This window comes from Leguminivora glycinivorella, chromosome 7 (genome assembly GCF_023078275.1).
Source record: "Leguminivora glycinivorella isolate SPB_JAAS2020 chromosome 7, LegGlyc_1.1, whole genome shotgun sequence".
NCBI lineage: Eukaryota > Metazoa > Arthropoda > Insecta > Lepidoptera > Tortricidae > Leguminivora > Leguminivora glycinivorella.
Window position 1 is genome coordinate 11280276 of NC_062977.1, and position 26499 is coordinate 11306774.

General features: G+C 37.3%; 1 protein-coding gene across 1 annotated transcript; it reads right to left on the minus strand.

Annotated features, from left to right (window-relative positions):
• Positions 1-1363: 1363 nt before the first annotated feature.
• LOC125228150 (CKLF-like MARVEL transmembrane domain-containing protein 4) lies at positions 1364-25419 on the minus strand. Its single transcript, XM_048132605.1, has 4 exons — positions 25001-25419; positions 8952-9110; positions 8102-8221; positions 1364-2034 (listed from the first exon to the last, which is right to left on the minus strand). The coding sequence occupies exons 1-4, from the start codon at positions 25151-25153 to the stop codon at positions 1945-1947; spliced, it is 522 nt and encodes a 173-aa protein (XP_047988562.1). The 5' UTR covers positions 25154-25419; the 3' UTR covers positions 1364-1944.
• Between the last annotated feature and the right edge of the window lie 1080 nt (positions 25420-26499).

Consider the following 26499-nt stretch of genomic DNA (forward strand, 5'->3'; position numbering starts at 1 on the left):
CATTCTAATCTAGACTTCATTAAAAAAATGATTGTCAGGATCCATTTCATGCAGCTAAAGTTGGTAGTATATTTAATTGACATAGTTAAACTCCAATAATAAACTTATTTGTTAATTAATAGATCTGTTGAAATATACATATCTGTTTTTATTAAAGACTAGGACTAACAATATCAATAACAACCCCATAAAATAATAAATTTTAACATAGGTACAGAGAATTAAGTTAGAAGTGTAAATACCGTTCAGTTTGCTATTTGTGATAAACAAAACAGTAATTACCAATTAGGTAATAAATAGATACCAAAAGATCTTAACCACGAAATCTCCCCATATCCAGTCATGAAAGATGCATTCACATTTAAAAATATTCACGATTTTAGGCTTAGAATTTTGGAAGTGGAAAGAAATAAAAGTTTTGTAACTATCCACAAGTTAAAAAAACAAGGCAAGGGATTACTTAAGATCTTTTTTCTACTCCCGTGTTGTTATTCGTCATTTACAGTGTCGTGCATAGATCGTTAAAACCTTACATAAAAGATGCCCACCCCCGCCCGGCGCCCCGCGCACCCACGCATACGATATAGCTCTTAAAGTATTGTTAGGTAGCCTTTAATGGATATAGCGTGGGTGCGCGGGGCGCCGGGGGCTGGCGGCGGCTGCGGCGCGGGGGAGTGCGAGCGACAGGGTGAGTGCAGGAACAGAGGGGAGGCCGACGCGTCAAAATACAGGAAACAGTGTGAATTTCACGAAAGTTGTTCAAGGAAACTATTAAAAACTAAGTGCATGGTCGTAGAAAAAGTATTGTATGCAACGGTGTTTAACTGAGTCAAAAAATACTCGTGGCGTCTTAATAACAATTTTCGGCTTCGCCTCAAATTGTTACCCACGCCACTCGTCTTTTTTGACCTCCTTTAAACGCCTGTTGCATAAAATACTATTTAAGTTTCTGGATAATCAAAATATTCCATAACATGGACTATTTTCAAATGTGAACTAGGTTGGTATGAAGAGTCGATTTCTCTCAAGCTTCCCAGAAACTCTTTAAATTTGCTGCTATATATTTACAGGTATTTTAACGAGCACAAAATGGTCTTTATAGATATATAATTTCAAATGATTAGGTACAAAATAGTGCAATATTTCAAACAAGTAAGACATTTTCGATATTAATATACATAAGTAATTATTTTATTAAAAAAAATCGATAAGGTACAACGTACCTTTAGGTACACACAATATTTGGAAACCAGTAGGATACCCTTACTATACAAACATATGGCCATATAAGTTTATTTATTATAGAAAATGTTACTGAAAATGCAGTTTTATAAAAAACGATATTTCAGACTAACGTTAACAGTGTTCTTGAATTTCGGCCGCTGGAATTCTTGTTTTTTGTTCATGAACACCTCCACTATTAATAATATTAATAGTAGGCGTTTCAATTGACCTCATAGAATTGAAAACGATTTCTTAATGTCTATCACTCGTGTCCTAAAAATTACACCGTTTACCGCTGAATATCGAGTGAAGAAATCGAGCGTTCGGAATTCAAAAATCGGTGCCGGCATATAAGTACAATCGGCATTTATATGCTATATCTGATAGTGTTCAAGAAAACTGGACATTTATGGTCGATTATTTTCTACTCGGTGGCAATTAAAACAGTCTAAACTTAACTTTACCAATGCAGTCTCAAATCCACGCCAGCCAGCAATATTACCTAGCTTCTACTTTGTTCGTATTAATTTTAGCCGAGTGTACTATCGGTGTGCCGCTGATATTTATTAATTTTATTAATATCCAGAAGGTTGCTTGAATCATAAACACTTAATATTACGACTTTGAGATTTATAAATAGAGGTGAGATCGCAGCTGAGAGTAACTGCGAGAAGAAACACTTTGTGGTCGCCGGCTAGTAGTAGGGGGCGGGAGGGGGGCTCACGCGGCGCCCGCCGTGGAGCTCCGATGCTCCTGGAACAGCAGGTACGAGCTGCCGGCGTACGCCACCGTGTTAAACAGGCCGAATACCTGGAAACAAATACATGGGAAATGAAATACAAATGGGAAAAAAACAGTCTTTATATAGGTTCTATTTTTTTTATTTACTTATAGGGTTTTATTTTATAGGTATAGATTTAGTTAAGTTATAGTTTAATTTATTAGGTCATAGTTTAGTTTTGTTTTTAACCGCCGCCTCAAATCTCTCAAGGAAGGTGGTTCTCAATTCGTCTGTATTTTTTTTTATGTTTGTTCCACGATATCTCCGACGTTACTGGACCGATTTTGAAAATTTTTTTTGATTGAATGTATATGCATACAGATTGGTCCCAATTTTCTCAGAACCCAGTTCTGATGATGGGATCCTGGAGAAATCGAGGGAACTCCTCAAATCTGAAAGGCACACATATGGTGATTTTTGTGTTTTTTAAGGAACAGCATGCATTTACGTACGAAACAGTGACATTTGGTGCAGTGGAACTGCTGATGATGGTCAGAACGGAACTCCTCAAATCTGAACGGCACGCTTATAGTGACTTTGGTATTTTTATAAGAACAGCATGCACTTACATCCAGAACAGTGACATTTGGTGCAGTGGAACTGCTGATGATGGCCAGAACCGAACTCCTCAAATCTGAACGGCACGCTTATAGTGACTTTGGTATCTTTATAGGAACAGCATGCACTTACGTCCAGAACAGTGACATTAGGTGCAGTGGAACTGCTGATGATGGTCAGAACCGAACTCCTCAAATTTTTATAAGAACAGCATGCAACTTAAGTTCAGAACAGTGACATTTATTTGTTATGAGATTTGTTATGTTTGTTAAGCATATTAAGTTTCCAAGTCAAATTTTGTCAAGCTTCGATTTCTTATAATCGGATTCATGAGGAATTGAGGAAACTCCTCAAACCTTAACGGTATACGTATATTCATTTCTGTGGCCATCAAATAATTAAAGCATTAAAATTAGTTTTAAAAAATACCTACACATTTCTACATAATCCAACATTCGCAAGTAGCTTTCACCAGAACCACAAAGGCGGCGGTTTTTTTTTTCTTAAAAAATATTGTTAGTTTAATGGGTATTTTGACCGTGAAATCAAATACAATTAATTACAAATAGGTATGTATATGTCTACACTACGTATAACAATTGTTAACTGTATGCCATAGATAAATCTACCAAGGGCAGTAGAGTCCGTCTAATTATCCGTTATAAAGACATAATTTCATAGAAATTTCCGAAATACAGAAAATACTTCCACGCTCTGTGCTCTAGCTGTGATCAAACATGGCCTAGAAATCTGCAGAGCTTATACACTGTATACTGGACCTACTCAATATAACCCGTCTTAATATCGAGTTATATTAAGTTCAACTTTTGAAATTAGGCATCAAGGTATCAAGCATAGGGCATCAACGCGCAGGGTCAAAGTAGACTCACAACTATAGGTAGATGGATTGACTAATTTAATTTCATCAACGTCAGTCTTGGTGAATCAACCTGTAGGTCACCTCTACTCTTGTTGTTCCTATAACATTGATGCCAATTCAGAAAATAAAAATTCGGAACCACGCCAGTTTATTATAGGCACCTTTGTTGCGTTAAATCGATATTAATGAATGTGGCGAATATACTTATAAGTACAATTATGATGTAACATTTCGTATTGCGTGTGGGTGCTACTTGGTAGATTATTGAACCAGTTAACCCACGCCTCAACACCCAAAGGAATGCTTGAAGGTTGACCCAAACTTCGCTACCTACTGAAAATTTAAGCGCAGCTAATGATCGCACATATATGAAGACAATTTAAATATTTCTTGTCTTAAAAAAAGCAAAAACATCTAGGCGACTTCGAACAGAAATCCGACATTATTACGTTAGTATGTACGATACCTTTTTAAAGAGGATTCTAAAGGATACTTAAGAGCAGTTTTATTTAATTACAGATTAGATTTAATCCAATATCCCATTTTCGTCTAAGTTAGCTAATACGCCAAATTGAAAACCACAGGGAAAAAATTAACTTGAGAAAAAAAACAAAACCGGCCAAGTGCGAGTTGTACTCGCGTTGTAAGGGTTCCGTACACTACAAGAAGGTCTTAAGCGCCTCCTTTTTAGTAGGAACTAAAGTCATTTTTGCGAATAATCGATATTTTGAACAAAACGAAACAGAAATTAGTTTATATGTAATATCCAAACGCGCTCACAGAATTTCAAGAGATTTGGTAACTCCTTGCAGCAGCAGTGAGTGAAATTCGTAATTTGAGTTTTTTTCTTTTAAGTCCGACTTACGCTTTACTGTAGATTTCTAATAGGTTTATCTTTTCTTAAATAACTTGAAAATTACTTTACTAAAAATTGTTAATAAAATATTTTTGAAATACTCATAAAAACCTCTTTCATTTGATATGTAACACAATATAGTTCTAGAAACTTAAAATGAAATTGAAATGAAATTTTTTCATTTTCACTTTCACCCCCCCAAAAGGTGCCCCTATAATTAAATTTTCTTCATTTAAATTACATGTCCGTCTTTGGGTCACACGTTTACATATGCGTGCCAAATTTCAAGTTAATCGGTTCAGTAGTTTCGGAGAAAATTGGCTGTGACAGACGGACAGACAGACGCACGAATGATCCTATAAGGGTTCCGTTTTTCCTTTTTGAGGTACGGAACCCTAAAAATTAGCTAAACTTGTGGACAAACACGATTTTCAATCATAATTATTTTTATTAATTGTTCAAATTAAGATTTGAAAAACCAAATAATATGACCGAGCACGTAGGTATAAGCTAAGATGATTTATATAATTTACATCAAAATTCAAAGATATATATGCAATCGTGTTTATGGAAAGATTTGTACCCTATAGGCAAATACACATTTGGTTGGTAGGTTGGATCTATGGATAGGTTAGTGTGTAGGCGTCACGTGTAAGGTTTCGTTATTAGGGCACATCAACATAAGAAGGCTAAACGTGTTTCATTCAAAAGATTAGTACTTACCTATTGATTATTGAGTATACGTATATATTTTTTTTTTTTTAATCAAGATTTCCACTTGAGAACTTATCTGCGATGAATAGCATTGTTCTCTTTTGTTAACCCTAAACCGCTAATTACCTGTGTGAAATAAATACCAATATCTGGGCAACCGAGCTTCGCTCGGTTCTGTTTCGTATCCTTGACATGTGTCGCCATCTAGTTCAAAAATGAATAGTACCTACATCGAGCGAAAGAATTCTCAGCCTTAACAACACAACTACTCCACACGAGATGGCGCGCATTTCGCCACAAAAACTCAAATAGTGTATTTTCTATTCGTTTTAGCCTTGACCTGTGTCGCCATCTAGTGTTTGCAATAAATAGTACTTACATCGACCGAAAGAATTCTGTCTTAACAGTACAACTACTGCACACGAGATGGCGCGCGAAGAAAAGGTACGCATGAAAACTCGAAAATTCGCGTTTTCCGGGACCTAAGGATAAGTTAGACCGATTTTTCACCCCTTAACAAAACTACCCCCACATAACAAATTTCTGCGAAATCGTTAGAGCGGTTTCCGAGATCGTCAGTGTAAATAAATATATATATAAATAAATAAATATACAAGAATTGCTCGTTTAAAAGTATAAGATAAACAACAAAAGATGTTTTATGAATAACAACAGTATTCCTTTCGTAATAAGGATCAAAAATTAACACAAGTTACAATTAAAAAACCGCCGCTTTTGGGGTTCTGGTGAAAGGTACTTGCGAATGTTGGATTATGAACGATATTAGAAATGTGTAGGTAATTTTTAAAAGTGTTTTTAATATAAATCTTTGATTATTTGTTGGAAACACAAATTTAATGAATATACGTATACCGTTAAGGTTTGAGGAGTTTCCTCAATTCCTTATGAATCCGATATCCAATTACATATAAGAAATCGAGCTTGACAGAATTTGACTTGAAAATTCAATATGTAAGCATAACAAAGAGAACAAATAAATGTCACTATTCTGAACTTAAATGCATGCTGTTATTTTAAAAATACGAAAGTGCCGTTCAGATTTGGGGAGTTCCGTTCTAATCACCATCAGAAGTTCCACTGCACCAAATGTCATTGTTCTGAAAGTAAACGCAAGCTGTTCTTCTAAAAACACAAAAATGACCATTTGTATACCTTTCAGATTTGAGGAGTTCCCTCGATTTCTCCAGGATTCCATCATCAGAACAGGGTTCTGATAAAAATGGGACCAATCTGTATACATTCGATCAAAAAAAAAATTCAAAATCGATCCAGTAACGACGAAAATATCGTGGAACAAACATAAAAAAAATACAGACGAATTGAGAATCCTTGAGATTTGGGACACCTGGGCACAGTATAATAAAGAGTACGGGTGACCACGGTTCTTAATTTCAAAAGGTTGTACGTTGAATGTATGCTATGACAATATGAACCTTATTACTAAATGAATACTGTTGTTTTTTATAAAACATATTTTGTTGTTTTTATTTCACACAGGTAATTAGCGGTAAGGTCCGACCGAGAACGATATTTTTGTCTCGGCCGAGAACGAGACCGAGACCGAGATTCAATTTGATTCTCGGCCGAGACCGAGACCGAGACCGAGAATTTGTAAAACAGTAAAAAAATATGCCATTTTTACAAAAAAATGTTTTCATAATCGAAATTCGCCTATTAACCAGGAAACCAAGAGTATGTTGGGTCCTGCTTAGTGTTTGGTTCCGTAACTACCCAAACCTACCCGCACTCCTTACCTATCTACCGTAGCAAAATAGACTACGTCAGTGACAAAAACAACTATACGGCTCGCCCGGTGGTAAGCAGTCGCCATAGCCTATAGAGGCATGCAATTTCAGAGGTTTTACACGCGCGTTTAATACCCTGATTTTTTGTGACTTCCAAGTAATTATAAAACAGGTTGTCGAATCGTGTTTTCTACGGGTAGTTTTCCAGGTTTTCCTTGAAAGTCTTTACTAAGCTTTACTTTGATTTTGACGTATTTTTAGGCACATGATTCAAAGTTAAGGGACACGAACAATTTTTTTTGATAGCGATTATTTCCAAAATTGTATGTATGTATATCAAAAACATGACTATGGAAAACCCATACTTACTAAAAAAACTCAAAACAGCATCCACAAAGCTCAAAATTTCGTCCGATATTCCGTAATGTAACAAACTGAAAGCTAAAAACCGCAGTCTCGGTTTAGGGTTAACAAAGAGAGAGAATGCCGAGACAATGCTATTCATCGCAGATAGGTTCTCAAGTAGAAATCTTGATTAAAAAAAAAATCTACTATACCTATAGGTATTCCATTTTTTTTTGACTTTTTACCACGCTAACTGGTAAAGGTTCTCTTGATACTTCATAAACGAATGACAAAGTTACAAATGCAAATTCATACAAATTTTAATTTGATGATTGAATGTTGATTTTGAATCATAAATGTGATGAAACTAATGTGTCTCGCTCGGTGGTAAAATTTGTTTAACCTACTTGAAACCCTCGCCACGCTCAAGATTCCACATATTGAACCACTCGCTACGCTCTTCGTAATGTTGGAATCTTTCGCTTGCTCGGGTATCAATATTAAATAGCACGAGCGGTTAAACAATAACCTTGGCTTATAAAAGAAATAACTATACAATACATAATATTCGCTCATAAACGACGATTGACGACCGGTCTGGCGCAGTCGGTAGTGATCCTGCCTGCTGCGCCGCGGTCCTGGGTTCGAATCCCGGTAAGGGCATTTATTTGTGTGATGAGCACAGATATTTGTTCCTGAGTCATGGATGTTTTCTATGTATTTATATATTATATATATCGTTGTCTGAGTACCCACAACACTCTAGACTCAGAGATTACCGTGGGCCTCAGTCAATCCGTGTAAGAATGTCCTTATAATATTTATTTATTTTATTTATTTATAAAGAATGCACATCGGTCTTTGGAAAGAGACAATTAACGTCATACAAGCAAGAAAGAGACAACGCTCTACGAAGACGAAAAACCGTCGTGCATTTTTTATGGGCGTTTACTGTAAATCTCTAATATGCAACTCACCGCAGCCGCTACGTTGGCTCCGTAGCTGTAGAAGCTGGAGCTGTAGGCCGCCGTGGCCGCGAACAGCACGATGAAGGCGATGAAGTAGAACACCGTCTCGATGGTCGTGCTGATCAGTTCCTGGAACCAAACAACAGCTGTCATAACAATTGCAATCCGACCTGGGTGCTTAGACAAGTTGCAAATCGATCAAACTCAGTAGCATATCGTATAGCATATATCTCTCTCACTATTACGTATTAGCGTGACAGAGCTAATTGTGTATCGACCGCCACGGAACCTTACTATTGTGACTTTGACTAGGCTGCAGCCTTGGCTAAAGTAAAGACGTGTTCAACTTTGTACGATTGGTAACAATTTACTTTTTTCTTGATAAGTTGCTGACATTCTGAAATTGGTAATTTTTAGATCTCCGCAGTTCCGCGCATGTTGCGGCCATTAACGAAATAATAAAATTCCAAGGCAAAATTAATAAGTAAGTAATTGAAATTCGTTAAAAATGTATAATTATAAAAGTACTTTTGTGATCGATTTCATGTGCCATGTCTATTCGTTTTTGATATACCTAGTGAGTTTATAAGTACAGTGATCTGCCAAAGTGCATGGCGAATTTATTTATTTAAATTTTATTGCACAATATAACAAATAAAGTACTAATGGCCGATTCAATGCTTAAAGACTTTCTCTACCAATCAACCAACAGGCTAAACAGAAAGAGTTGTGGGTGCAGACTTTTAAAAAAAATTAATCAAAAAATAATGTCTATGTAAAATGAATTCATTCATAATTTCTCCAATTCTCGATGGAATTTCGCAGCTCACTGTACCTAGAGATGTGAAAACGAACTCACCGACAGCACCCAGTTAATGGGAATCCTGAGCGCCTCCCTGACGCTGAGCAGGAAGACGATGCTCCACATGACGGTGGTGATGAAGCTGGTGACGGCCACGAACACGAACCACGCCGACAGCCACGCCGACGCCAGCGACATGCAAAGGATGCCCAGGATCTGGAACACACAGTCCGATAATTAGTTCAATTGTGAGTTTTCTTTTAAAAAAAAAGTAATCTAGAGCATGAGCACTAGCGTAAAGCGAAACGTATGAGGTAACGATCGCAAACAACCGTCACACGAGGTTATTCCAAGGCAGTCAATGAATTAAATATTTCAAGAACTTTTCTCTGGGAAGGGACATTATTTTGGTCCACACTGTTTTTAATACATAATATAAGTACTTTATAAGTTCATTGTAATGTTTATAAAATGTAGTCAAAGAGAAAGATATAAAGTAAATGTATTGTTATGTAAAAAAATATAGAATATAAAATACCAATATTTCCAATGACTAAAATCAATATTTCTTTAATAGATCAAGGTAAATATTTTGTTCTATATTCATTACATACATACATACATTATACATACTATGAGTTGTACCTAAATATTGGTCTTTAACAAAATAGTTAAACACAGGAAAACCTTGTATTGAAAACGACCCATTAATATTAACTTAGTGCGTAATTATGGTCCTTGTCTCATGTATCATACTCCTACCTATTTATTCAGGAGAACATGTTAGCATCTACCTATTTGAATTTATGTTATTTATGTTAATGACAAGATAGTTATATTCGTGTTTCGGCAATAAAATCTAGATATAGATACAAAACCGGCGGAGATGGCTGAGAAATATCACGTCACCAATACGCTGGATGAGACCACCGGCCCGTTAAAGAAATTACGTCATTGTTATAAAATGAACGGGTCATAGTAATATACCACATGACATGATGCAACGCTTTTGAGTATTCGAGCATGTTTACCTGCAGGGGGCTAGCCGAATGGCACAATCGCTCACGAAACGCTCACGAAACGAAGCGCTAGTAGATATCTATCTCTATCGCGCTTGCGTATTGGCGCGACAGAGCCAGCGGCGTATCGCTTTCGTTTGGCGTCGGAGAAATGCCATTCGGCTACGGGGCCGTATCACAATCATGCAATTAGCAACTTAATACACAGTTCTGTGACTTGTTATTATTAAAGGTAATGGACATTGTAGTCATTACTTATTATTCTTTATTATGACTAATGTAGATACATAATATGAAGGGAAACAGGAAATATAGGTAAAATTGGTTCAATTACTGAAGCTCAACAAATTCATTCAGGTATAGTATCCTTCGATAAAATGTATGTACTCTAAATTAATATGTCACTCTTAGAAGGCTGCAAACATAGGTTTCTGAGAGAAGTTCATATATTTAGAGTCAAAATGGCGTATCACATATTTTTTAAGGACTTCAAAGAGTAACATACATATCATCAAATCATTGGCAAGCAAACATAAATGTTTTCATAGTCATCAGTACAACACAATACGTCATTCTACGTGATGGTAGCCATGGTAGGTTACTAACTTAATTTAATAAAGTCATTCAATTCATGGGATATATCAAGGTTATATGTAGGTACAGTAATGGCTGCATGTAAATACGCATCTTTGATTTTTACTATTGAAATCTTTCTGACACTTACTGAACACGAATTATTGTACATTTAATAATTTTCAGTAGGTAATTATTAAGGTCAGTCGGGATAATAGTAACTGCGGGGCAATTGTAACTTATCGAAATATCTTCCATATTTTCCATCATCTACTGTATGCCTCTACTGTCCTGTCATATATGTCCAGATAGCGTATAAGCTCTTTGGTTCATCATTTCACCGTAGATGGTGTTGATAGACCTAATTATCTCTGATCTAGACGACCGTGTAGTTTTCGACGAAATTGGTAGTATGCGTGTGAGAGACAGCCTCTCAAACATTCCATAAAAAATATGGTTTAAATGTGATTTAACATTTTTTTCAACAGTTAGTTGCATAATTATAAACTATTTTATGTTTGAATGTCCTTGGATCTTCTGATTTTCATGTTTTAATAGTTTTTAAGCGATCGGTTAAATTGCCCCGCTTCAATAGCGATGGAGTCTATTTGGAGACTATTTGGTAGTTTAACTATTAAAACATGAAAAAATTGCCCCGCCATATTTTATATTACATATAAGTAATCTACAGCGGGAAGGCAATTAATTTTCAGTAAAATTACCGTAGATGGTAGTTTTAGACAGTCAAAGTTGTATTTTATTTTAGTAGTCGCAGTTATCCCGCTTGACCTTACTCGAAATTACCCTTTCTGGTTTAGCCCATTGAGTGGCTGACATCAAGTCCGTCATTGGTCATTTCCATTACAACTAAATATTTAATTTCCTTTAATAAAATATTTAACAGTGTTAGAGTGTAACTTAGAGATTCGTCGTCGTTAGTGGTGGTTAATAAATGTGGCTGGATATAGTATAGTAGATATCGAAAGACACAAGTTGATTTAAAAGTAACATGAACACGTTAAACTATTTCATTCCATTTGAGAAAAATATATGCAAGCAAAAAAATAGGTTGCCAATAGATGCAATACCTGCAAACTACTTCCCCTTACATGGTCAACAATACGGTACAGAGTCCAGGTACATTGAGTAATTATTACTTAACATAATTACTCAAAGTCCAGGTACCACTAGGGCAACGGTGTTGAGTAAATGCGAAGGCATTAACGCTGCGCTGGAAGTTCGTCGGCGGCGCGGCGCGGGCGCACAACCGGTTTCATATCGCGGTAGGTATTGCTATTAGCCTTAGCCCGGAACTGCGACTGTCGCAACTCTACCAACAGGTGGTATTGTTCCAATTCCAACTGATAATACACCAAATTCCAACGCTATCCATGGTTTGCACGGGCATTAGCCTTTAAAACTAGATTTTCACGGCAGTTTATTATTTCGATAAGGAAAATCCATATCTTGACACGACTTGGCGACGACGACCAAACGAATATTATATTCGTTAAAGGAATATTTACCACTAGATGGGCAATTTCTACAAGATATGTAAACAATTTACAGCTTAGTTGTGCTGTACTGTAATGCAATCGGTTTGTTTAAACTCTTAGGCTAGTTCGATCACTTCGTGAGTATTTTTATTTCTTGATCTTGCAACAGTTGCTAAATTATTTGTTATTTATACCTACTATCCAAATAGAAATCAAGAAATCTGTTGACATATAAAAGTGCAAAGAAGATGGCATTGACGGTAAATGTAGGTCACAGCACGCACTTTCTCCGCTTGCATGGGTGTTCGTATGCCACTCGGTTCGCATGGCAGCATGGCACGCCCCGCTACAACAATATGCGCTCAGACAAGATATCATGGAGTCTTGGACGTGACCTGACTTATTATATCGCATTAATTTAAACTGCAGGGTATACTCAGACCTAATAAACATGGGTAATCTGTCGCATTCTTACTTATTCAATGTTTAGCATTTTATGCAGTTTAATTTTGTCTGCTACTCTAATATCATTTCCTCTGTCTATAACTCGTATACATTTGCTATTGTTACTCCTTATATACATATCACTGCCAATTCTACATATTGTACACTATTATATAAATTGTATATAAAAGAGAAAAAAAATACGTTGGCGGCAGGAATTGAACCCACCATCTCTTCAGTACGTGCATCGCTATGCAGAGCTGAGCTATGAAAACCTACCGAAACGCAATCTTTCCATTCCTCCTACACGCCTTGATATGTCGTAAAGCCTTAATCCTCCATACTAATATATATTATATTATAAATGGGAAAGTGTGTGTGTCTGTTTATTTGTCCGTCTTTCACGGCAAAACGGAGCGACGAATTGACGTGATTTTTTAAGTGAAGATAGTTGAAGGGATGGAAAGTGCTATAGGCTACGTTTTGTCTCTTTCTAACGCGAGCAAAGCCGCGGGCAAAAGCTAGTTAAATATAAAAGTAAAGTCCTTGAATCTAAAACATAATTACCTGCTTGGTAATTTTTTTTTAGATAGGTATCTACCTATTAACATGTGTACCTATTTATTTCCAGACATCTTTCTTGAAAGATACTCTTATGTAACTATGACTTCCTCATAACTACATTTTACGATGGAAGAACAAAAATAACTCTTTCGCTAGTTCTACACCTCGGTCAAAGTTATATTTCATAGGAATAGTACTCTCATAGACCCTTCTTCCCTTCTTTCTGAGGTCATAGTACCCTTGGTTACTTTGTTACATAAGTAGCAGCCTGTTGCCATACAGTTAACTTAACTAATGGGTAGGTACTTATTTGCATAGGTACTCATAAAGTAAAAGAAATATTTTAACTAAGTCATGGTTAGCAGCTAAATGATTTCCCGTTAATGTGATAAATATTGCGTGCACTGTTCCTAACAATGGCTCTCATGTGATTCTATTGTACATACCTTTGTTTTTGCATAGTCGAGAGTACTTAGTATACATATAGGTACAGTCAACCAATTGGAACCCTAGGCCACTCTACAACCATGTTAAAATGACAAGCAGTAAGAGACTTCTTACAATCTGATTTATAACCGTCACTGTGACATAGTTCTACAGTGGCCTAGGGTTCCAATTGGTTGGCTGTACTGTGGTAGTACACAGAACCAAGTGAACCTTTGTTACCTTTTTTTCAACTTTTCGTTGTTGAAAAATGTTACTTTATCGCGTTTGTCCCGTTAGTAACTTTAAAAAATATCTTAATAGGGACATACCTATACCTACTTACCCAAAATTATAACGACAATATTACATTTTATGCTAGCGCAAATATAGGAGTTTAATCGATTTGTTAAATAGGTAAGTGGTGTTTTCATTTTCACCTATTAACCACAACAATGCACTGAAAATGCATTTAGTAGGTATTCCTAATATTCGAACATATTGAAGCTAAATTAAAAGGCTTATTTAGCAACATGTGTGTTGCAACACGATATTCGCCCCTATGGTAAGTAGGTACTTCTGTACTATTACCGTCTATACGTGGTACCAAAATGCACCAATAAAGACACGTACACCGTTCATATATAGTGCATGCAGTAAATACAGTTCATTAAAGACATCGTAAACGTAAAGTCATCCATTTTTTAAGCGAAGACGTACCTATTCAGAAGTTAGGAAATCAAAAAGCACCAAATTTTCCCTCTCTCTCTCTCTCTCCCTGTACGTACTTAGCATACGCCTATTAAATGGGAAGACATCGCTTGAGCCACGTCCAGAATTGGTGACTTGCTACAGATTTGTACAAGAGCACTTGATCCTAGAGCTCAATGATACGCTTAACAATCGATCTGTAGTTTCGAATTGATTTGCCTTACTCATCATTATTTCTTGCGTTATCCCGGCATTTTGCCATGGCTCATGCTCATGGGAGCCGCTGGCATACGCACTCGTTTATTACGAAACGACTGCCATCTGACCTTCTAACCCAGAGGATAAAGTAAAAGTAGGCGTATTAGTTTTAGTCCGGTTTCCCCAAAATGAACGACGAAAAGCGTCTAGCAAACACAAAATATTATTTCGTGTATTGTGAATATATTACAGTTTTCCTGTGTACTTTATTCCTTGTTTATTCCACAGGCAGTACCTACATAGCGTACCTTAATGGCAGCCGATAACGGAAGTGGCTGCCCACTCGGCCAACACAAATTCATAATGCAACGCAACCACTACGAAGTGCAAAGTGAAACTGAGCATTCGGGTCACTAGGCACTTCGTGACTGATCCATGCTGTATTTCTAAAATTTTAACTTATAAAGCAAAATCTCAAGCTTTTCTAAGTCGAAAAAATCGTCAGGCATATCGGGAAATCTCAAATCAAATGTAACTATACATAGGTACGTATAGTGTGTATCTACTAATCGTACATAGTCACGATCTTTCTTTTCTTGTTTTTCCAAATTTTGCGCCATATCCCCTTGGGTGCAAAATCCGGCCGTGTGTCTTTTCTTTATCAGTAAGTAAAGGCTTTTCTTATCTGTATACTTGCCCTAGTGAAGCGCGTCCTGCTTTAGGAAATAACTGAAAGATTCTCATAAAGAATTGATGATCTATTATTTTACTGGAGCAACTTCTTGCGTTCAACAAACCGCGTAACAATATGTTTGTAAGGGCCACCTGGAGCGGTCGATCCTTCGTGAGCGTCAGAATGGCGGGTGTACATCAAGCAATCCTGGTGTCGTATACGTCAGGAGTTAGTGCTAGCAATGTGCCAAATGTGCGCCAAAATTTGAGCAATGTGCTCTTTGAACTCCAGAGATATTTAAGAAATTAATGACACCCGCCATTCTGACGTCAGGTTGGCGGGTGTACTTCCAGTTCTAGCTAATGGCTGCTTCCTCGAGGGTGAAAGTACTGCCTAAGGTTAGTGCTCGCAATGTGCTTCCACATGTATGAAACACACACTAATTCAGAGAGCCGTTGAAGAGTAATATGGGATTGAATAAATATATCTATAAGTATCACTTTTTTGTGAAAAGCGCCTGAATGTTAATGCTGCATTGCAGGTAATGAACATTGCTATTTTATTTCAGCAGGCGTTATAGACATCTTTATTCAATCCCATATTACTCTTCAACGGCTCTCTGAATTAGTGTGTGTTTCATACATGTGGAAGCACATTGCGAGCACTAACCTTAGGCAGTACTTTCACCCTCAAGTTAGCAGCCATTAGCTAGAACTGGAAGTACACCCGCCAACCTGACGTCAGAATGGCGGGTGTCATTAATTTCTTAAATATCTCTGGAGTTCAAAGAGCACATTGCTCAAATTTTGGCGCACATTTGGCACATTGCTAGCACTAACTCCTGACGTATACGACACCAGGATTGCTTGATGTACACCCGCCATTCTGACGCTCACGATCCTTCAGGCTGGCTTATTTCGGTCGACAACTCCTGAGCGTGCCCGTGCGCACGTGCGGGGTCAACGAACGTCCGTTTCTCTGCCCTTCCTTTAGTCAAGCCGTGTAGGGACATCCGGAATGGGAACAATGTGGGTCATTTAACTTGTTATTACTGCGTAGTACATACGCTTAAAAACTACCAGCAGATAAGAGGATAAGGTTAACCGAGTACCGGGGTGTGCCCCTAAACACCCAAAATGACTCATTTTGCTCCATTGTCAATATTACTGACATTTTGGTATGATATACTCTTGAATCCTACTTGTCTTAGATTTTCATTAATATATGATATACTCTTGAATCCTACTTGTCTTAGATTTTCATTAATACTAAGTAATAAGTGTAATAACTATAACTTAATGTCAATGTTGCCTACATAGAGACTGACGTCGACAACGATAGCGACGACTCGACTCAATTGTTAGGTACTTACATAAAAAAGATTCAAGTTTACAAATAACATATTTGTAATATACAAAGATAATCGTGTCCGACTAGTTACTAGTGTGCAGGCAAGTATATTTATAGAAAATATTACATTTATTTGTAAATCTGAAGACTCGGCTGCCTGCTTCCTGCCGAATATTTATATTTTATTTGTGAAGACTAAAAGTCTAAGATTGCCAATATAAGCAAATCAGGAAGACCTTGTGTTGGCAAAGGTGACGCAATCACCAGATACAATCGTCCAACTGTCGACTTGCATAATTTACTCTAAACAATATTGAATGTAGGTAGGCAGCCATTCGTCGGAGCGCGGACGCAAACAATTACTACACAGCAACGCTTTTTTGCTGCTGCGATAACACTATCAAAAATCGTCTCGCTCGGCTTCTAAACCGCGGGTACAACGCTCTATTGACCATGATAATGATATCCACTGGGCGAGACGCAGCTACAAACAAGATAAACGACGCAAAAAACACTCTCCGAAGAAAATACGGTTTGCAGACAGCGAAAGTTATCAATTTCGTTGGCCCCGATTTGCGATCGTGACATGACATTGAATAGCAACGGATACTACTGGTACTGTTTACAAATACGGTGTAGGTGACCGTAAAAACAATAAACGAAGAATCGTCCACTTGAAACACCCATTGGGGAGGGAATATACTACGTAGGTATAATTAGGTAACAATAAATCAATAAACGTGTCATTCTAATGGCCTTCGATTAATAAAGTGGCGTTATATTTATTAACCGACTTCAAAAAAGGAGGAGGTTCTCAATTCGACTGAATGTTTTTTTTTTTTTGTACAAACTGAGTATGCAGTAAACGTAAACGTGTGAACTCAGTTTGCAGTTAACGAAAATGTGACTTATAACTACCATACAGTCCAAATACAATAACTGGGTACCATGTAGGATTGATATTTAATAGTACAACAAACAGTTTAGATAAAATATTTGGTGATAGAAACGTTAATATTTATTTGATTTTATTTTTATATTACTCATACTCATTTATTTATAATATTGTTACATATTACACGTCACAATTCATTTAGGTACATACTTATTACATACTATATGGTATTACGATACGATATAAACGATTAAGTCACGATTACAAATAAGTATTAAAACTATTATAGTATTTTATGCAACTGGTGGTTAAAAGAGGTCAAAAAAGGTGAGTGGCGCGGGTAACAATTTGAGGCGAAGCCGAAAATTGTTAATAAAGACGCCACGAGCATTTTTTGACTCAGTTAAACACCGTTGCATACAATACTTTTTCTACGACGAAGCACTTATTTTGAAAGAAAATTATAAATTCAACAAATACCTACTTTCAGTCATCTTAGTTATTTAGTGGACCGCCTACCATTTTGAATATGCAGTTTGAGTGCAAACATGAAAATAAAACTGTCTATGGTATGGTTCTTTGAAGCCTGGCCACTAAGACGAATCGAGCCGAGTTGAATCGAGTTCTCATACATTTGAATGCGATTCGACGCGTCGCCAATGAACGCAGCAGAAAACGAAGGAGTCTCGAGTGTCTCGACTCTGCGAATTGGTTTGTTAAGTTGGTAGCAATGTATTTACTGAACTTTAACAGCTATATCGTGCTACTGCTACTAAATGTTTTCAGGGTATAGACTAGATAGACTTGTCCTGACATCTTTTATGTAGGGTTTTAAAGTTCTATGCACGACCTTGTAACTCACGAATAACAGTACGGGAGTAGAAAAAATATTATAATACATATTAAAGCATTATGAACATTAAAAATTGCTTACCTAGTTTAATTTGTACTAGGTAGTGTAGCTTTTTAAATCCTAACGCCAAACCAAAGAGGATCGAGTATTATAGAGAGTTACTGTCAAAGTAAAATGTGTAATCAAAGTGCATAGACTGCCATCTCTCGACACAAGCTTAAAACTTTTGAACCTCAGTTTTGACAATTTGGCCCATATTTTTAGCTTGATATGTGTTAAAATGTCAAATATTAATATTAGCGCCATCTAGCCGAGCGTTCCCCAAAGGTGTAACGCCATCTAGGCCACCGTACCTTTTTCTTTAGGGCTTTGAGGTACGTTTTTTCTTAGACTTTATCCGTCTATACGGAATTACATATGTCTTTGGCCAAACCAATGATAATTTATTATTATTTTCCCCTCACTATCTCGGAAACACGTGTTTTGTCCTTCAATACCAGCGGGTAAAAACGCATTTTATCCACTAGTGGGTAAAGTAATTTGACCTTGAATAAAGTCAAATTAACTGCTTTAAAATTGATAAAAGTAGGTGAATCTAGTAATAAAGATGATTTACCACCTGTGGAACTACTGGAAGCAGTGATAAACGCATTTTTTGCGTTGTAGTTTCCTCGCTATAGTAAGGGGAAAAGTTTTGTGTTACACTCGGGTGCAAATGTATTTTACTTCTCGTGTGTTAAAAAACTCGCAAGTTCAGGATTCGATTCTCGAACCACTCGCTTCGCTCGTGGTTCAACTATAGAATCCTTTCACTTGCTCGTTTTTCAATTCCACACTCGGCGTTAAAATACAACTTTGCCCCCTTGTATAACAAATAACTATTGTCTAGCCTGTTGCAAAATCCATAATCAAAGGCCCCCATCACCTTCTGAGCATCCTTCCAAACTACCTACCAAACAAAATACCTAGGGATTTTTTAAATTTGTGTTTGTGTTATTGTCCACATGTTTAGTGTTATTGAAATAAATGATACCTATTTATTTACATGAACATATTTACATAATTATATAAGAAACTAAGACTAAACTTAAAAGCTAGCTAATGTCTAAAATAGGCCCTTGAGGCATTGTACCAAGGATACTGGCGACATTTCCTCGCTGTATCGCAATGCTGATACGTTGTGCGAGGAAGTCGCCAGCTCTTCGGTCACCAGTTACCTCAACCAGACGCTTCGCGATTTCTGTGAACAACTTGTTCGCGCTGGGGCCCCATGGACCTAGAGTTTCTACACCAAAGGGTACAAAAAGGTATTCTTTGCCAAGACTTTTGTATTTATTACGTTTCAAAATTTCGGCACTTTCTGCCGCTGCGCCCGCTTTTATCTTGGTTCGTTGAAGGTGAGACGGTGCCAATGTGTCTACGCAGGTAGCATCCCACACTAACATTCGTCCCATACTCCAAGGGACCAAGGACACTCCATCAGGCCTCTTGCCATCATCTCTGATTATGCCAGTCGGCTCAAGGAGAGCAGGCACATTGATGGTTGCAAGGGACCGACGGATTATTATTATTATTATTATTTATTTATTGAATTACTATACAGTCGACAAATATGTATTACAATTTATTACAGGCCCTGCAAAACTGTTTAACAGTTTGACTGCAGAATAATGTCATTAAGCGACGCATGATACCTATTAAACATTTCTCCGAAGAAGTGATGGGTGTAATTGGTGTAATCAAGAATTTCAATCACATATGGGCTTTACAAACCATCCATCGGTGGATGTCGATTTTCGAATAAATTTAACACATATGAACAAAAGAGTTCCTCCTCTCGCAATATCGGGTTGAACTATGTTGGGTTGGGCTCTTTTTCACAACATTTAGTTACGCATCATCGAAGAAGAACCGTGTATGTCTGGAATCCAATTAAACCGAGAGCAGTTACGGATTCAGAGGTCTAGTTACAATAGAAAAGGTTCAAACACGAACACAAAATAGTTTGGTGAACAAGTTTGAGCTGCACCGGCACAGTGAACTGAGTTGCGGTCGGATGCGCGCACGCATAACGGGCCATCTCTTCCAGCAGATAACAATTGCCGTGAACGTACTAGTTTCCATAGATTTAAAAAACGTATTTAGATATATAATGTAGAGTGGCTTTTCGTATCTGTTTCATTCAATTATTGTAAATATAGCCACAGAAAACTTCAGTAACTGACACTTTCGTTCCCACACCCTCTTTAATACATAATTATAATGATAGTAAAGGTATGTCGGTGCCCGATCATAAGACCCGGCAGATCGTGAAAATCCCAGACATATTGTATATTGAAATGCCGAAATCATTTTTTCACCACACCAACTGGTAAAGGCTTCTTGATTGTTCAAAACGGATGAGAAAGTAATTTCATTACATAACTTAGTATCCTAAGCTGGCCGGTAGAATTTTATTGGCCATAAATGATGATTTTGAATCATAAATAGGTATTTAAGAGATTGATGATTTGGTTTAAGTTGGATATTTTATAGTTAGGTTAGTATTTTACTCGTGTTGGTGTGATGAAGAACTTGAAGCCCTCTCGCAACGCTCAAGATTTCACTTTTCGAACCAAACCTTTGTCCCTTGTAAAACAAATAACTATTTTTTCTCCTCACTAGTTCGGAAACACGTGTTTTGTCCTTTAATACCAGCGGGTAAAAACGCATTTTATCCACTAGTGGGTAAAGTAATTTGACCTTGAATAAAGTCAAATTAACTGCTTTAAAATTGATAAAAGTAGGTGAATCTAGTAATAAAGATGATTTACCACCTGTGGAACTGGAAGCAGTGATAAACGCATTTTTTGCGTTGTAGTTTCCTCGCTATAGTGAGGAGAAAAGTTTTGTGTTACGCTCGGGTGCAAATGTATTTTACTTCTCGTGTGTTAAAAAACTCGCAAGTTCAGGATTCTATTCTCGAACCACTCGCTTCGCTCGTGATTCAACTATAGAATCCTTTCGCTTGCTCGTTTTTCAATTCCACACTCGGTGTTAAAATACAACTTTGCCCCCTTGTATAACAAATAACTATTGTTGCGTGAGTCGTCGGAAACTAAGTTGCTGCCGGGTCCTACGACTAACATGTTATACATAATATGTAGTTTGGGCCAAGAATGTTTGGGTATTGGGTATTGGTAGGTACCTATACCCAAAATATACTAGCGACTCTAATTTTCCTGGTTCATACTGACTGACAAGTTGTGTTTGCCAGACTATATGAATAAAACGTCAATTAATGTTCAAAGACATCTAAAATGTATGAGATCATAACAAAAGATCCCAGCGAATGTTTATCATTCTATTTCGAGCGAATGGATTTCATGACCCGTTTACTCGATCGCGGCTGGCGGCGCTAACGTCTAATGCGAGTTTTAACAAAAATGAAAGAACAAGAGAAGACTCTCCCTAAAATAACTGTGTTATAGAAGTGGCCGTGTTGCGGAGATAAATATAACGTCGCGTGAGCGTGACATAATCTGAGATAATACTCGGTGCGCTTCGCTTGCCGAGTTTCGGCCTTTGATTAAGTCGAGCAACACAGATAAATGATGATAAAGTTTTCATCTCAAAAGTCAATAATCAATTCGCGACATTTTACATTTGAATATAAAAAAAATACAATAATTCTTCAATGGGCTATATTAATAGGTATAATGTATATAAATGACTGAATATTATGTACTAAATTGTTTTTTTTACTAAGTCGCCTCTTAAACCATACTAGGTACCTATTTACATCTTATGCGCTAATAAGACGGTCCTTGGGCGCACACAGTTCGTGTTTACAACCCGCATGCAAGTTTACCTACTTAACAACACTCATACATCATACAACTCGACTCGTAGTATACATATTTACGTATGCAGCTGTGTCGCAAACCGTCGCGACTACCGAACAAAGATGTGGTTATTACTACTTAGAAGAATTTCGTCAGGCCAACTCATATTGTCGCGTCAACGTGCGTGAAAATTGACATTGCATTGCTTAGCTAATTCCAAACTTTGTCTATTATAGTACATACTGGGCACAAATGAGAAATGTTCTAAGACGTCTACAATAAAGGCTTATGCCGGTCACTAATACTTAAATCGAGCGTCTAGAACTCGTGTTTACATGAGTGAAGGATATCGAGCGAGCAATGAATCAAATGAATGATGGGAAAATGACAGGTTGTCGAGGCGGTGGGTCCGCACTGGAGGCTACCAGCCCGGCCTAGCCAAGCAACGTGCGACGTCACAGTCATGTCGACGACAGAACTACTTTCATTTCGGAGCTGAGCCAGCTTTCACCTAACAGGTCGTATTCAAATAAAAAAAACGTATGCACAATTTTAATTGAACTCTAAACATCACGGATCTTTGTTTCACATTGGAATACGTGCAACCAATTTTTAAAAAGTGCTTGTTAAAAAAGGCTTTCTATTCTATGGCCACAATAATAAGTTACAAAAATAATCTCATTTTATCCGTTTGACACTTTAACCTAATAGGACAGTGACATGAGTCAATGGCCCTTAAGGAGGCAATTAACACCAAGCTCAGAGGTTAATGATCAAAGTAGTTCAATCTACAACAGCAGCGAGGTGCCTGACTGTGAAAACTAACTTAGTTAAGGCACATTTAGCTATATATTTATAACATAGGGGAAATTGCAAGAAATCTCCATAATTCATTAGGTATATAATTAAAATTGTTTAACAGCGGCAATGAAAACTAAATATTATTTAATTATATTTATAATTAATGTAATATGTATAATTAAGTTTATTTAATTATAGGTCTTATGAAGACGCAACAGAAGTTAAATATCCTAAGAAATGAAAAGGAGCTCCTCATTCGATTTGAGAATTTTACTAGATAAGATTAGATATGATACAATTTTCGGGACATAATTTAATACCTTATTATTGTTGTTTTAACAGTACTAGGTATAATACTTAGTGACGATAACAAAAAATACCCTTCTTCATACGATGAATCACTACGACTAGCAAGATAAGACAGAACGGCATATGCCTGTGACAATACATTGTATAATTAGGTTAATTCATAATTGGGCCTTGTTGAAGACTCATGAAGGACCGGATAAAACAGCCCATTCAAAATGGGTATAATTAAATTAGTACGTAGCCGTAGTTTTATAAGGCATGGGGCGGTAGTGCGGGCGTTAGAGTGATGTCATCTTGATATCCTTAGGTGACTTTAACGAAGCTATTATTATGAGAAAAATAGATAGGTACACTGCAAGATAAGTACACTAATGGAGATCAATACTGACGTTCAGTGCCTATAGGAACAAAGATATACCTTCCTAATAAAAGAATTATAACGCTATAATAAATTTTTCAGTACAGCCAGCGGGCCGATTTTTGAGTCTCACGCGTTCGAATTCAGAAAATTGTCACTGAAAATAATAAGCAAGTCACCGTTTTCAACCGATATTTTAGTGACAAAATCCCGTATGCGAGATTCAAAAATCGCCCTCCAGATGGTGTTTTTTACGCACTGGTGCGAGAAGTGGTTCATTATTTGTCAGGTCGAAACTTCGGAGGGCCGTCTGTCTGTACTGAAAAACGACGTACGATGCACGTGCGAAAAGGAAATTCGTAACTCGTGTCGATTTAAAACACTCCCTTTGGTCGTGTTTTAATTTATCGCCACTCGTTTCGAACTTCCTTTTTTACGCACTTGTATCGTAATGTTTGTTTCAGTATTTTCATTTTCTATAATATAAACCAGAAAGTACGTCAAGGTCGACCTTGTCTGCTAGGTGTATTGTTTCATGACGAAAATAATTATAAATTCTTACCTAATATATTATTAAGCAATAAGGAAAATCGCTTGACATTTATCTGTAGCCATTTGTCTCGTTCATAGTAGGTACGAGACCTTTACCAACGAGAAAAATCACAGCATAGAACATTTGAGTTCTTAAAGTTTTTCTACGTGTCTTAATTAAAATAACGTGTAAATGATTAACGATGAACGAGTACTATGTAGCTATAACAGCTCATAACCTAATCATTAAAATTTCTAGACACGTTAACTTTTATTAATTGTGTAGGCAGATAATCATTTAGTTGATCATGCCTGGTCATTTGGTGAATGAACTACGGCCGGTGTAATCGTGGTAAAAATTGTAAAAAATATGAATATGTTCTCCGTGACCGTATACATATTAAGCTAATTTTACGTATGACGCTGTCCAGTGGATATATTCAAGCAGTGAGCTATAGCCCTCTATGGTTTCTGCCATTTTATACCATTCTAGATTCTAGGTAATAAGTAGGTGTACTAGGAAAAATATTAATTATCGTTCACATCGTTTGAGAATTGCGCTGTAGAGAACACGGACTATTACGGACATTAGAAAGAAATTGTTCTCCACAACGGAACGGAGACCTTCGCTAACGCTCTGTCAATAAATTTATTAATTCTAATATTGTAATAAGAATATATCTAAAGAAACAAATAAAAAAACTTGACATTAAGTAGGCAGTCTTCCTCCACTGGCTCCTCTGTACCCTGGGGCGTGCAGGTGTGCTGCCTACTGACCTCCACAACTTCGAAACCAACCTACTCAGCGTCGATTTGCAACGTAGCTTGACCTCGATAACGCTTATGCACATTGTATCTACCTATACCTACATATACTCAGTGCCCGAGACAATTCACTCCTAGTCATCAAGGATCATTTAGACAGGTAAGAAATTTCCTACGCATCATTATCGTCACTAACCGCTAGCGGTCTCTATAAAATTTCTATGGAATGTCAAACCGAACAGACCGGTTTACTAATTAAATATAGTAGCTAGACAGTTCACCGAGTTTTACAACGTTTTCTAATATTTCTAACACTCACCAGTTCGATGATTTTCAGCAGGCCGGGTGGCGTTTTGAAGTATTCTGTGTTAATTTTGATCCAGTCGAGCGGTTTGCCCTGTTGCTGCGGCGGGGCTTGCTGCGGCGTGGGTTTGTTGTGGTCTACGGTCACTACTGTCTCGGGAGCCATCATCCTCTGAGATCTTCAACGGGTAGGAATAAACAAAGTTTTTAAATGTGTAGGTATATTTATCACAATCACTGACACTTGGAGATTAGCACACTGTGGGCGCGGGACACATTTTAGAGTGGAGTGCGGTACACAGTTCGTGCGTCGTGCGACTGGCGGGGAATGAGAATGGTCGCGCGGCGGCGGCGCGGGCTGGGCCAGGCTAGCTGCTACACACTGTGACGCCACGGTCCGCTGCGCTGCGATGACGAACACAGCGCGACCAACTCGACCCAACTGCATAGGTATACAAAATCCTAGCCTACCTGCTCCTAATTTCGACATTTCACAGGGGTTTATACACAACCCAACATGAGTATCTACTTAATCTGAGTGCCCAACAAGATTGGATGACGAAAAGAATATAACTTTACTCGCTACTTGCTTTTAGATTTGTTAAATATCTATCTGTATATTATTTTCGTATTCGGAAGTACATAATATATGTAGTAGATTAGGTATGTAGGTCTAAAAACGGCCCGTGACTTGAACAAGAAATTTATTTTGCCAAGATTGGTCTTTAGGACTCAAGGATGGATAAAGTGGAGCCATAAAAAAATACATTTTGAGGGGTGTGACTCTCAACTATTCTTGATATCCTTAGCACTTTGCACACATTCGGAGTGATGAAATCGTGATCTGCAAAAATCACCCCCGGGCCTCTAGCCAAGAGTACAATCGATGTCGCTCCGTGACGAACAATACCTACCAGTGGCGGCTAATGAAAATTTCTGCTAGGCAACACTGAACAAGAAGAAGCCTACCTTAACATTAAGGTACTTTACTATCAATTTTAGGCAAGCCGGTGGGAATCGGCTGACACAGTTTTTTTTTTTTTTTTCAAATGTTTAATTAGGCAATAAGAGTTTGGACGATTTCCAGATTGAACTCTATTAGGTATAAAGGAGCCTTTAAAAAAAAATCTAATTTGATGAGCAAGAAACATCGAAAAATGGCTTACTTGAACATACTCACTAAAGTTGATGGTACCTATGTTGAAGACCACACTTTCAACTTCAAGTCATTTTATTATTGTCTTGCTTGCAGCACATTTCGCCCAGAGAGATTGGGTCAACTTTAAGTTTTATCTCATTATTAAATACTTAGGTACATACATAATTAATTCTCAAGTGCTTATCCCACCACTTATCTACAATAGGTATTTTTTAAACACCCGGGTAAAGCGTGGATTTTATAATTTAGATAACGCCTGATAAAAGATTAAGAGCAATCATCAATTTCAGCATAACCAAATGTGGTGCCACAATCACTTTAGTTTCGGCACAGGTTTCGGGGTGGAAATAAGATAC